The sequence below is a fragment of the Botrytis deweyae genome (assembly GCF_014898535.1).
Source record: "Botrytis deweyae strain B1 chromosome Unknown BDEW_045, whole genome shotgun sequence".
NCBI lineage: Eukaryota > Fungi > Ascomycota > Leotiomycetes > Helotiales > Sclerotiniaceae > Botrytis > Botrytis deweyae.
This window is the reverse complement of record NW_024066252.1, coordinates 119,914-133,778: the sequence shown is the minus strand read 5'-3', so window position 1 is coordinate 133,778 and position 13,865 is coordinate 119,914. Positions and strand designations below refer to the sequence as shown.

Below are 13,865 nucleotides of genomic sequence, written 5' to 3'. Positions count from 1 at the left end.
AGAAGTGCATTCCCAAGAATGTATCGACTACTAATAACTTTCAATAGACGGTAAACGAAATATCCGGCTAACAGGTCGAACAATGCCAGCACGGTATGTACGCATCCTTGCTTGACACGCCAAAATTGCTGTCTTAACTAATTACTCGGCGTGATCGAATCTCGCAGAGTGTGGATCAGAGACTTCTCTGTAGAGATATGCGAGAAGCATTCTATTAATATGAGTTTATCGAAATGATTCTAATTGACTCAAAAAATAAACTTAAAATTTTCGAGAAAAGAATAACGTAAAACAGCCGTCCCGCTTGTGAGAAATGGATTAGTATCATCCCCACTGTTGTTGCTGATCTACAAGCACTAGTAGGCATTTTAACGTGAGCGGGAAGCAGACAGCCGGAAGGGGTAATTGCGCGATCATCAAGATTCGAGATAGGCGAAAGGTACCCGCAAAAAGCTTATCTTTACTTAGACGTCCCCAACGAAGCCCCCTACGACACATCATTTATGGATCCTCACTAATAACCAATGCGGAGCTAGTCCGTGTACTTCGGAGAAATTCATCCATTCGTTCATTTCTATGCACGCCAAGTGGTAGCAATAATTCGATGCTTGAAACGTCCGGAAGCTCAGTTTGTTTCCCCAAATTTGTCGTTACACTTGCCGTCGCCCCTGATAGCGGTCATTCATCATAGTGACAAAGCTCCACTTCATGGCGAAAGTTAGCCAGGAAGTAGACTTTGCAGACCCATGGAACTGAAAGTAGTTTTCAAACTCTCAATCACTCAGCTCGAGATTTTGCCTCAGATCATCACTACTACAAATTCTAGCCTTGATTGTGATCGTCGTCACTAGTCCATAGAAGTTTTCAAAGTTTTCGATGTATGAGAAACGGCATTTCAACTAGGATTAGCACCTTCCTCCCTATCTTTCGAAAGAAGCAAAATTCTTTAAGATATAATCGTTAACCCCTAAAATAACAAAATTCTTTTTGACATCAGAATCCCATCTTGAATCTCATTCTTATCTCACACATTCTTTTCTCACGAGTTGCGACAGCATCAGCCAATATGTCAAGCAGTACACTTCTTTTGCCGCTGGATGGGGCCATCAAGTTCTCCCCATGGGAAGCCTTCGATAAACTCTGGACGTCGGTCGCAGGATATCCTGCTGAAGACTTTGAGTTCATTCCAGGAAAGACGCCAATGGCTACGTTGAAAGGAACTCTTGTTACAATAGCTCTTTACTACGTAATCATCTTCGGTGGTCAAGCATGGATGAAGAACCGTCCAGCATATAAACTGAATGGTTTGTTCATGGCACACAACTTGATGTTGACTGTCGTAAGCGGTTCGTTGCTTGTTCTGTTCGCGCAGCAGCTCATTCCAAGTCTGTGGAAAAATGGCTTGTTTGATGGTATCTGCGGTGGAACTGGATGGACCAAGCCATTGGTTACTCTCTACTACGTATGTTCATATTCCCAAGACTTGAAAGAAGATCATACTAATGAAGACACACAGTTGAACTACATCACCAAATATGTGGAGTTGCTTGACACCGTTTTCTTGTTCCTCAAGAAGAAGCCTTTGAGTAAGTCGTAACTGAACCTGAACTTTTGCAGTGCTTATTGTTATACTAGCTTTCCTTCACTGCTATCACCACCCAGCAACAGCTCTCTTGTGTTACACTCAACTTGTTGGACACACTCCAGTATCCTGGGTCCCAATCACTTTGAATCTTTCCGTTCACGTTGTGATGTATTGGTACTACTTCCAGAGTGCACGTGGAATCCGCATCACCTGGAAGGAATGGATCACCCGCATGCAAATCACCCAATTTGTCATTGATCTTTTCGCAGTTTACGTAAGTCTCAAAATCAGGAAACAAAACTCTTACTGACCTTTCTCCAGTTTGCCACATATAATTACTACGCTAGCGCCTACTACAAGCATCTCCCCCACGTCGGAACATGTGCTGGTGAGCCATTTGCTGCTTTCGCTGGATGTACCATTTTGAGCTCCTACCTCTTTCTCTTCATCTCTTTCTATCTTGCTACATACAAGAAGACTACAGTGAAGAGAACCGCCATCAAGGCCCAGGACATTAAGACTGTAGTAAAGTCATAAATACTGAAGTTTTGAACCACAAAGGCATCGACTGAGGAGCTTTTCTTCTTGGGCTTTTGGGGATCTTTTCAGAAGGCACGTTTCAGGAGGGGTTTAGGGGAATAAAGTCGAGAAGCAGCTCTAATGGGGATTGGATGGTGAAGTTTGTATTTGATAAGTTTTATTTTGTAGCATAATGTATATTCTCCCTGTGAGAGCTTCGAATGTAAGAATAGAAAACAATTTTAATCTCTGGAATTTTGCATCATAGTCACATGTGAAATACATTTTTTTTGTAATCCGATTAGATAATGGGGTAATATCATTGTCCAAGTTGACAATAACTAGTTCTTGGGCTAGCTTTAACACCCTCTACCTGGTTCCGGGAATATATATCCACATGCTCGAGCGGTTGATACAGGTCTTGGCAACAATCATTTGCACTGACTCTAAAGAACCGCCAGCTTTCGCAATCTTGTCAGCCCTAAATCAAAGCAACCATGCCGGTGGATCTCAGAGGAACGCCCTAGCCCAGAAAGGGTATATGAATCAAATGTAATGTCTTTTGATTCCCAAAGAGGTATGGCCGGCCCAATGTCGGTTACACCGTAGTCAATTTAGTCTTTTTTATACCCGCTATCGAGCCAGTAATCGATTTGGACCTTTGATAGATTAACTTTTTCGGCCACGTCCAGGTTTTCTATGTAGATCTTTATACTATTAACACATAGTGGTTTCACGCGGGATCCCAAATGGGAAATGGAAGAGATCAGCACTAGTGTATTCGAGTTTAAGCTAATGCAAGAGCCGCAGGAAACTGGAATGATGCATCCTCACCCAGCCGTCTTCAATTAACTAGTGTGTATTGAGATCAACCTGGCAAGGTAGATCTTTGATTTTGGTAATAGACATTGCGAAGAAGATCTCTGCATGGAAGGCCATCGTGCCCAATTTTCACGAAGTTTTGGTGAACTTTAAAGATCACAAATCTCACGAATATTGGGTCTATCTGAGCGCCATCTACGACATGTAAAAATAGAAGTTCAGGCTAGCTCTTGCCATTTGTAGTCATGGCGGTGAAATCAAGCATTTCAGTAACAGAAAACAGAAATGATTTCTTCTTTCTCTTTTCTATGATCTCATTTTCTTTACACATGTCAAATATTCTAGAATAATATTCTGCATCGCAGAAATCTTCATCTTCAGCACCTCTTTCACTATCAGACTTCAAAATGAACAACTTTACAGTCAGTGGTACGCATACCACGCACCTGTACACCGGGTTTACAACTCAACCTTTCTTCCCCAGCAAAACTCTTCTCTGGACCATCGTTACCTACTCTTTACACATTCTTCTGAGATGTTTAGATTATGTTTATACATCAATGACAGTTTGGAAGCTCGCCGTTATCTTACTAGCGATTGGGAATTTCAAGACTCTGCCATTAATTTGGCATTTACGTATCGTCAACGCCTTTCGATTCTGTCTTCGCTCACAGCGACCGAAAGTAAAATGTGGACCACATCAAATTTTTCAGCCCTTGATCACTGAGTCACATGCTCCCTTGATGGAGATTGACTTGAACCTCCACAGTAAGTTGTGGATTCTACTATTTTTCCATGTGTATAGTCACTGACTCCCCTTAGAAAGTAACAGTTCCTACTTTTCAGATGCCGATGTAGCTCGAACACACTTGTTTTGTACGCTATTCTCCGAAGCTATCGAACAGATGAGAGGTGGAACAGAGGCAGTCACAGGATCGAAGGGACCAGTTTTCGGCATTGCTTTGGGAGCAGTAAATTGCAATTTTAAGAAGGAACTCAAGCCTTACGAATCATATGAGATGTGGACAAGAATTCTATCGTGGGACGAAAAATGGATATGGACTGTCACACATTTTGTTCGAAAAGATGCATCAAAACCAAAGTCATATACCCTTTATCCACAACAGAAATCGGATGAAGAAGATGAAAAATGCAAGGAATTGGATCCAAGAGCTGGTGTCGTAGCATCCTCGCTTGGCAAATGTGTTTTCAAGCAAGGTCGCAAAACAATCAGTCCTGAATTTATGATGAAGGCTTCTGGACTACTTCCGGATGATCTTCAGAAGAATGAAATGGATGCGCAATTGAATGAAGAAATCAAATCAGGCAACTTTGGAAAATGGACACATGCAAAGATCGAGGAAGAGAGATTGCGGGGAAAGAAAATTGCAGACACTTTGTCTGTAGAGAGCCAGCAGGAGTTGGAGGCATCATTCACTGGTGAATCTGAGGCATTAGGAAGACATACTGATGGTACTGGCTTAGTTGGTGTTTTATCCACTCTTGCTCAATTGGCGGGGCTGAAGAAAACCCAAATCTTATGAGCTACCAGCGCTCATGTGTTCTGGATATAAGGTTTTAATTGCTGTCTGTACATATTATAATTTTTAATCTGCCGCGTACATAGACAACAATTGCAGCGCATTTGTCACATGGTGTTGAAATGACTTCATCTTCACACGTTGAATGAATTTTTGTCTGTTGGAGATCAGTCCATACGCACAAAAGAAGCTTTTGTCACAGCGTCGGCCCATCGAAGATTCGGGTCGTGATTCAAATAACCTAAAATGTTTAGCTGGCTGAGATGTCACAGACCAATTCCTCCGGTGAAGATCTACATCGAAAAACCCAGTTCTCCTCCCGAATGGTGCCGGATATCTGTACTAGTTCGTAGCCCGCATATCTACAATAGTATATATTGTTGATCGGCAATCCCGTATCTGCAACTAATGGTTCACCTACGTAATCAACTATGCCCAATATCTCACATCGTAATTTGGATTGTGGTGAACAAAGGAGTTGAAACAACTTTACATCGACATTAATATCAAAAAATACCACGAAGGCATCCCCTGGAGATGCAAATATGGGTTCAGACGGTGAAGCGAGCTCTCCAATTGAAAATGCAGCACCAAATACAGATTTAGTGGAAGAACTTGACTTTTCGCGTCAAATTTTCCATGTACAACCGTCATCTGAAACTACTCCGGATGACAGAGGAGACCAAACGGTTCTAAATGAGGCCAATGGACTCTCTCATCATTCAGATACTGATAAAAATCAACAAGCAGTAGATACAGGATCTGGTAGACAAGAAGGTTCTAAAGATAATGTGGAAGCGAACAAAGATGGAACTAAACCTCAGCCCGCAGAAAGTACGTTTGAAGAAGCAGAATCACAGTTGGGTCGCAACAAGGAAATACCGACAGAGAGGTTGAATTCTCAACGAAGTCCTCAACAGCCAGAAGAACATAAGCCAAGGGTCTCCCACGATTCATTTAAAAACCTCAAAGAAAAGTCGCGCAATGCTTCGCGTCCCTCTACCATGGAGAGTACGAAAGCAGGCTCTGATTATGCAGGATTTGAATCTATCATGGAGTTGGAAAAACCGTCACTCGAGGAAAATACTCGGATATTACAACCCACCACATCTCGTGGGACACGAAAATCTTCGGACATTGATCCGAACAAAGCACCCCGAAATAATGCCGCCCTCAATGAACTGTTCACAGATATCATAGCATCTGCAGCTCCATCACTTCGACATCTGGCATCTCAAAGCACGCTTGGTGAATCCGTATCTAGCGCCAAGAGAAGTAGGACCTATGAGCGACCACATCGATTATCCACTCCTGTGGAAGAGCAGAGACACCCCGGAAAACCAGGATTGTGGAGTGATCAATTCATGAAGAATATAGATGAGATGGTGGATTGGGAAACCAAGGAGGTGAATGCAATATCGTTAGCCTCCACCAATAATCTGGATGCTTTCGGGACTCGCGCAAAAAACGAAAAAAACGAGAAAAACGAGGAAGCTGTTGCGCCACCAGAGCCACAGGAACTGGATGCAGAAATTGAGTATCCTGGAACTCTTGCTCTAACGATTCTCACGATCGGGCTTTGTTTGTCGGTGCTTTTGATTTCTTTGGATAGAACAATTATTACAACTGTATGCCTGACATTCCCCGTTCTGCCGTTGCACGCATTACTAACATTACTTCTAGGCAATTCCCTATATTAGTGGAGAATTTCATTCATACGCGGACGTGGGGTGGTATGGAAGTGCATACCTACTTACGGCATGCGCGTTCCAACCGATGTATGGAAGGATCTTTACTATTTTCAGTATCAAATGGTCATATCTAGGCGCAAATGCGCTATTTGAGATAGGATCATTGATTTGTGGTGTAGCTCCGAATTCTCTCACATTGATTATAGGGCGTGCAATTGCTGGAGTTGGGAGTGCGGGTATTTTGACCGGGTCTTTTGTTGTGGTCGCTCATAGTGTTCCGATACAAAGACGTCCCGTCTTCACCGCGGCTGTGGGTTTGATGTGAGTATTGTAACTCGGCTACTCGTCCCTAGACTAATTCAATTGCAGGTTCGGATTAGGAGCTACGGTGGGACCATTAATGGGAGGGGTGTTCACAGACAAAGTATCATGGAGATGGTGTTTCTATTTCAATCTTCCGGTCGGTGGTGTAACCATCTTGGCCATGATCTTGTTCTTCAATCCGAAGAATAACACGGTCACAAAACGATCGTTCGGCTCACGAGTCCTGGATCTCGACATCCTGGGAAACATTCTTTTGCTCGGTGCATGCGTTATGCTTTTCATAGCTTTCCAACATACTGAAGAGGTAAGTTCCGTTTTTGTGGTTTGGCGTCTACAACTACTAGGCATTGACTATTCATTAGGGTAGTTCTTGGTCCAGCGCAATGGTTATTGGCCTTCTCGTCGGCTTCGGGGTAACCATGATTTTGTTAGGACTGTGGTTCTGGTACAGAGGCGACAAAGCTTTGGTTCCACTTGAAATACTCCAGCAACGAACCGTACTAGCAAGCTGCCTTTTCTCGTTCTTCCTCTATTCAGCCTTGATAATTCACGGCTATTATCTCCCTCAGTGGTTTCAAGCGATCAAGAATACATCTGCCATTGCATCTGGTGTCGATATGATTCCATATATCCTCTGCAATGCTTTCTTCTCACTCGTAGCCGGTGTTCTCGTCTCCAAATCCGGATACTTCACACCACCTGCTATCATCGGTACAGCAATCGCTACGATAGGCTGTGGATTCATCGGCACATTCAGAACTGATACCACAACGGCTGAGTGGATCGGCTACGAAATTCTCAGTGCGACGGGTTTCGGAATTGCAATCCAACAAGGATTTACCGCTGTCCAAACCGTCTTGCCATTGGAGAAAATCCCTATCGGCACCGCTGCAGTGGTTGCATCGCAGTCTTTCGGTGGCGCAGTTTTTGTTTCTGTTGGAAATACAATTCTTCAGAACCAATTGAAAACCTCATATGACAGTGGACAACTACCAGGAATCGATATCCAGGCAGTTTTGGATGCTGGTGCCACTGGCTTCAGATCTGTAGTTGATGCTGATCAATTGCCTGCACTATTGGAAGTATACAATGGTGCTTTGCAGAAAGTTTTTATCGCAGCGATTCCTGTTACTGGATTGGCGTTTGTTTCTTCTCTATTTCTGGAATGGAAGAGTGTTAAAACTCAGGAGTCCACTGAACAGGTTTAAATCTTTTGACTTTGCGATCGTGTGTTTGTTTGAGGTCAATGCGGTAATATAAATATCATCTATGTACATATACTTCCAGTCTAAATTGAATTGTAATATCTTGGAGGGTACGATTAGATCATAGCAAATAATATAATTGATTATAACAGTAAGAGTGGAAGACTTTTGGTTGTTCTGGTGAGAAATAAATGGAATATATGATTGTTAAAGTAGGTATTGAAGTCAGAATAGTGTATGCCAACCGAATTAGACTAATCCGCTTCGTTTTTTTCCCGTCTTTGAAAGAAGATCCATATCTAGGTACCCCAGCCTAGGTAGGTATATTTATATCGAGTTCTTGTAGTCTCATACCTATGGATGAGACTAATTTGAATCATTACTTATGAAAACATTTCATAGAACAAGAGGGAATAATTTCAATCAGACTCTGTGAATTTAAATGTAACGTATCATATACTTCCATTCCATTCCAATTCAATAAGATAGATCATTTAACTTCTATACAATGACAGAGTTTCATCTTATGAAATCATGTTTCAAATATATTATACAGTTGTGATATCACTTATTCACTTGAAGTTAGTGAGTGATTTAGTATATTATACTTGTAATAGAGTTCAAGAAGTAAGTTAGACTGAAATATGCTTTAAATCAGTCGAGATACACCTGAGAAGACCAAGCATTTTTATGGCCAAATTTTGAAGATGCTGTTTTTGCTATTTTACAAGATACTTCATTAGTTATAAGCTAATTATTAAAAGCTCTTCGTCATACCCAAATCTCTCATAGTCCGGTTTTCAGCACTTGAAAATCGCACCTATCAGTCTTTCCCATTTGTTCCATACATCTCGTCCGCCTCTAAAGACATCGTCTAACTCCCTATCCATCATATAGTCCTCAGTGTTCATCTCCATAGCCAATTCCATCCATTTAGTTCCTGCATGTCCACTTGCGGAATTCTCACTGGAGACAATGCTGCTATTTGCGTCTCGCGAGACCAAGCCTTCAAGCTGGGGTAAAACCCCGATATTGGGGGAAGCAGAGCAAGACACGGCTGTGAATTTTGGTGTGTTCCGGCCTAGTTTAGCTTGTACTTTTCTATAGAGTAGGATGAGGACATCTTGACGAGGGTAACCATATGACTTGCGCGAGATCCGAGAAGTAGGGCTAGAGTGTATGAACTTGGGCGATCTATAAGCGGTACAACTGGCACCAAGTCTGGGGCTAGATAGTTCGGCATTAAAGACTTTGTCCACAAGAATTTTCAGTGATTCAGCATTGGAATCCAAGGAAGTGCACAAACTAAGGTGCATGAGGAGGATAAAGACAGCGTGGTGAGGCTGTATGAGACCAGGAAGAATACACTTCAATGGTGTTATGGAGGTCGTGTCGGATAGAAAAAGGTAATTTTGCAGGAACGAACTTGCAGCCCTGGATTGAACATATTAGTGATAAAGAGTAGGACTGTCGAATTTGGTGATAACAAACCGGACAATATCACTTCGCCATCCAATGTCCTGCAACTGTTTTGCTTGACAGAAGTTCAAGCCGAGAAGGCAATATGCACTATCAATCAATAACTTCAGGTACGCCCGCGGTCCCAAGTTTTCTGCTTTTGCTCCCGGTAATAATTCCAGGAGATTTTCGATGCTTTCGACGAGATGAACTACATCTCCCTGCGTTGGCATCTCCATGACCCATTCGCGCATACAACGCACCCACTGGCACTGGCCGTAAAAGGCGACCATCATCGGTGAAGTTGAATCTTGGCTAGAGGCATGATTCAACACCATGGGTAACGAAACATCGTTTTTGTATCCGTTTCTAGTTATCAGCGAAGGTGCGCCAGTCGTGATAGTCGACTGGAGATCTAAAAACAACAAATGCCACCAGATTCTCTTTTCAAGTTCAGCTTGCACACCATTACTTTGATGTGGTTTGTCGAAATGGAGTTGTAATGATTGAGCGAGTCTAATTGCGTGGGGTAAAAATCCGTACCGGAATTGTGAGGATGATGTGCTAGCTTGAAATGTGTTTACAAGAAGGTAAGCCTGCAGAAGCTGGATCGCAGATGATCCTCGGCGTGTGCAATGATATGTTGGAAGATTAACTATATCTAATAGCTGTTCGTATAGATCGTGTAATGTTGTTGATTGTGAAATATTTATGGTAGAATTGGCTGCCCCACAATATAGGACAGCTAAGATGAGTAAGGTAGATTCAACCGAGGTCTTAGGAGAAAGGTTGGCCCAGAAGCTTGTATACTCATCTATAAGAGTATCAATATGACATATGGGCACTGCAGATTGTAGTCCTATGAAGTTGTTCAAGAAATGATCACAAACTTCTCGCGCTGGAACTTTCGTCCGAAAACAGGAAACGAAATCTTCACCGAGTGCACCAAGGGGAATCGCTGTATTTTTGATGGGTTGATGGAATTGAGTATCGATATTATTCACCAGCGTCTTTGGGGGAAATCGAGATGGTGGTATTTGGGACGCTTTAGCCACCGATCGACTACTTGCTTTTGACTTGATACCGGATTTCCTTTCGGTGATTGGATTTGACATAACTGGCGATGGCGATTTCCTAGCCGGACTCCTTGATACATTTACCTCAATAAACTCAAATTCGGGTATTTCGCTGTTCAAGTATTTACAAAGTCGTCCCCCCTTCTTACATTGGGTGCAGGATGGCCTGTCGCGGCTACATTTTACCTAGAGTTGTCGAATCAGTACATTGTATAAGTATGGACCGAGAAGTAAAAACCAACTCTTCTATCGCGGCATGTTGTACAAGCCGTAGTCCTGCGATATCGTCTAATACCACCAGACTCCACACTACTTGGACTTCCAGGAGGGCTTAGCGACATCTTTGGTGAATATGATCTTGGTTGAAAGTGGACAATAGAATTTGATGATTGGGTCCAGTGGGAAGTTCGAGGCAGTTCCATTTCAAGTAGTGTTGTTCCGAAGTTTATCATATTTGAAGAAGTGTGGTTGGAATAGTCACAAACTTTAAATCGAGCAAGGTAATTAAGTTAAGAAAGGCCAGAACTATAGAGACGTGAAAAAGCAATCTCCACTAAAGGCGAGTTGGTTAATAAACGTTTTGAATGTGGTTTTCTCTCTTCAAAAAGATTCAACCTGGTCGACAGTACAAGACCAGGTAGACCCGTATCAAAATCCTGCCGATGCCCATCTTTGCTTGAGCCTCCATAATTATTCTTGGATAATAAACTCCTAGAACATGGTAGTCGACGCGGACGAACCCCAGAAATTGTATAGCCCCACTTAAGTCATGACAGTGGGAATATACTTACAATGATTGTATCAGACGGGCTCCAAATGAGTTTGAGGTAAGCTTATTAGCATCAATTTTGAGCTTAAGCTCAAGCTCAAACTCAAAAGCATAGTAATATCTTGGTATCTTGGGCCTCTGCCCTTGCGTGTGAAGTAGGAATGGATCCTGTGCTTTTCATAAGCCTCAATAGATCGTGCCTCATAACTTCTCGCACCTTCTGATCATCATATTGAAAATTAACCCCCACCTATTCAACATACAGAAATATTCCAGGCATGTTCCAGATAACACATGGCAGCATGGTAATGTGGCTATTGCGGAACAAGATTGGCAGGGGACTCAGGGAACACCTGATGGTCTGTGTTGGAACTTTCCATTCTTCTCTTCAAAGGATTCGGACATGATTTCGCATATTGCTGGCGCTTAAGACGACGGATACAAATGGCTGCGAACAAGGCAGATTGTATCTTGCGTTTATTTTGTGTTCATCCAACTACCCAGTGGGAAACTTGAACACTCAAAGATGTTACTTCGACCCTTTGAACGCATGGAAAAGGTCTATCTGGATGGGGGATCGCGCGTTATGTTGGAATTAGGACGCCGAAGCGCTTCAATTTTGTGTAATATTTGCGGGTGATGATCTCTATAACCACACCATTGCTTATACAGAGTCGACAGTACTCAAATAGCGCGACTGCATTGCGATCGTGGTCTTCATAGGATCTACGGATTCATGCGTGCGCGATATGGTGGCGTTAGAGAATATTTTGTGTGTTCAGGTTCCCTTTGGATTGGGTAGTTGAGTGTCTGAAATTATGATATTCGGTAGAACTTCGGTTATTAGGAATAGTCTGGTATGGCGCGTCATACCAAGGTAGGTAATGAAAGACACGTCGATTGTACCTTCCAAAAATGGTCAATATCATCATCTTAGGAATTTACGTGAAGTTGTCATTTCTCACAGCCTTGCACAAGAGAAATGAGCTCTTTGTTTTTCGGGTGTCCAATCAAGTCTTGAACATATATTAATTTTACGCGGATATTATCACATGATTAGGCACTTTGGCGGAGTGGTTAACGCGATGCCCTGCTACTGAGTGATTCAGAGTCAGGCATTTCCTTCGGGAGCGAGTGTTCGAATCACTCAGGTGTCGTTTTGGAGATTTAATCTATTGTATCCCCTTTTTTTCTTTTTTTTCACATTTTCTCTCCTACTACACTCTTTTCCTCTCTTAACAAAATCTAAAATCTCGAATGTTACTCCTTTTATCTGAGGCATCAAATCATGATAAGTGGGATATCCAAATAAAGTGCTTCCGATCTGCACATGGATCAAAAGGACCTGAGTTTGTGAATTGGAAATGAACAGCAGGATGGCATGTCAGCACTAGACACTTTTGCTACGGGTAACTTCCCCGGTGAAATACTCCATATGCGGAATTCTATTTTCACGTCCATTCCACATGGCCTTACAAGATGTTTTCTAAAACCGTCATCTCTAGAAGAGTGGGATATGTACCAAAAGATCTCAAGCAATTCTCAACGAATAAAAGCTTACAGATAAAGACAAGTCATACACTACGTCCGTATAGCTGCTCACCATGTATGCCACAGACGGTGTGGCCATGGCATCCTGCAAACGGTTCTCAACTCATCCTCTTTCAGGCGGGCCTTGCGAAATGATGAGATACACGCGTCGACCTTTCTTGGAGATCAGACGCGTGATCTATCTTTTTTCTTATCTTCGTTCCGCGGATCAAATCCAACATTTCTTCAACCACATCCACTTCGAAAATGTTACGCGAGTTCCTTTGGGACTGCTCGTGCGAGATCTTGTGCATTGGCGCATGGGGCTTTAAGATCATCACTTTCTCAAGCCTGGCGCCTATTTTCCACTCTTCATATTAATTTATGCAGCTCCTTCGGGCTCCATACAAGGCAGACAACATTTCTTTCTTTCTTTTCTTTCAATGCTTTCTACATGCTAGTAATTTAAGGTCGAGGCTGCAAGCGACGCCAGACATTTGATCCCCGACTAAGTTTGCAATGTTGCATTCATATGGTAAGATTATATTTAAATCCAGTTTGCAACGAAGTTTATTGAATACTTTTAATCTCATCTAAAGCGTGGGGGTCTACTAAATAACATAGAACCAAAAAAAAATCGTCTAGAGACTGCAATCTGCACTGGCAGGAAATCCGGCGTCTTCTCTCCTGTATCTCATCAAGGGGTCGCCCAAAAGGATTGCGTTAAGACTTCGAGGTCTTGATCGACATGTTTCCAAGGCGATGTACATGTTCATCGTGGCAGGACAGCTCCCAACACGATTTCGCATTCGACAAATACGCGACTTTGATATGTGGAGTACTGCAATTCGATCCTGAATTCTGGCCCCCACTCCAAGAAAGAAACCCCGGATCGGTCTAGAATGGATAAAGATGTCTTATCTTCCAGGATGAAGTGCTTGAAATTGCAATTCATCCTTACTCTTGCATTCTTGTGTCTTGTGGAGGGATCAGCCATGAAGTCAAGTGACCGGTGATCATTTCACCTTTTTTTCCCTAGTGGACGCAGCAAAAGCATTACAGCTAAAAAACAGTTGTTGATAGCATTACTGTGACTCCGAAATCCCTAGATGAGACTAGCAGGAGAGCATAAGTCTATGGAAGATCAATTCAACATAACACATACAGCTTAATGAAATGATCCATATGTTCTTGGGTATGAACTGGATAGATCGTATCTGTTTTTTCAAATAGGGGTATCTGTTCAATGTGTGGGGTGCCTGAAATCGCATCTTCTGCATTCTGCTAGTTTTTAGTGAAGGAAGATGCATTCATTAATAACACCCGAGAAGCAAATTAGCTCTGG

At 42.5% G+C, this 13,865-nt stretch overlaps 4 protein-coding genes across 4 annotated transcripts; 3 read left to right on the top strand and 1 right to left on the bottom strand.

Annotated features, from left to right (window-relative positions):
* The first annotated feature begins 909 nt into the window (after positions 1-909).
* Positions 910-2,357, top strand: EAE98_011188 (uncharacterized protein). Its single transcript, XM_038958810.1, has 4 exons — positions 910-1,462; positions 1,517-1,586; positions 1,636-1,859; positions 1,907-2,357. Exons 1-4 carry the CDS (start codon positions 1,067-1,069, stop codon positions 2,120-2,122), a joined length of 906 nt encoding a protein of 301 aa, XP_038804814.1. The 5' UTR covers positions 910-1,066; the 3' UTR covers positions 2,123-2,357.
* Positions 2,358-3,333: 976 nt separating this feature from the next.
* On the top strand, positions 3,334-4,470 carry EAE98_011187 (uncharacterized protein; the record flags this gene model as incomplete). Its single annotated transcript, XM_038958809.1, has 2 exons — positions 3,334-3,694; positions 3,749-4,470. 2 exons carry the CDS (start codon positions 3,334-3,336, stop codon positions 4,468-4,470), a joined length of 1,083 nt encoding a protein of 360 aa, XP_038804813.1.
* A 239-nt stretch (positions 4,471-4,709) lies between these two features.
* EAE98_011186 (uncharacterized protein) lies at positions 4,710-7,837 on the top strand. The gene is made up of 4 exons (XM_038958808.1): positions 4,710-6,095; positions 6,151-6,479; positions 6,528-6,786; positions 6,845-7,837. Exons 1-4 carry the CDS (start codon positions 5,013-5,015, stop codon positions 7,688-7,690), a joined length of 2,517 nt encoding a protein of 838 aa, XP_038804812.1. The 5' UTR covers positions 4,710-5,012; the 3' UTR covers positions 7,691-7,837.
* A 517-nt stretch (positions 7,838-8,354) lies between these two features.
* On the bottom strand, positions 8,355-11,548 carry EAE98_011185 (uncharacterized protein). Its single transcript, XM_038958807.1, has 4 exons — positions 11,013-11,548; positions 10,464-10,774; positions 9,179-10,407; positions 8,355-9,121 (listed from the first exon to the last, which is right to left on the bottom strand). The coding sequence occupies exons 2-4, from the start codon at positions 10,671-10,673 to the stop codon at positions 8,488-8,490; spliced, it is 2,073 nt and encodes a 690-aa protein (XP_038804811.1). The 5' UTR covers positions 10,674-10,774; positions 11,013-11,548; the 3' UTR covers positions 8,355-8,487.
* Between the last annotated feature and the right edge of the window lie 2,317 nt (positions 11,549-13,865).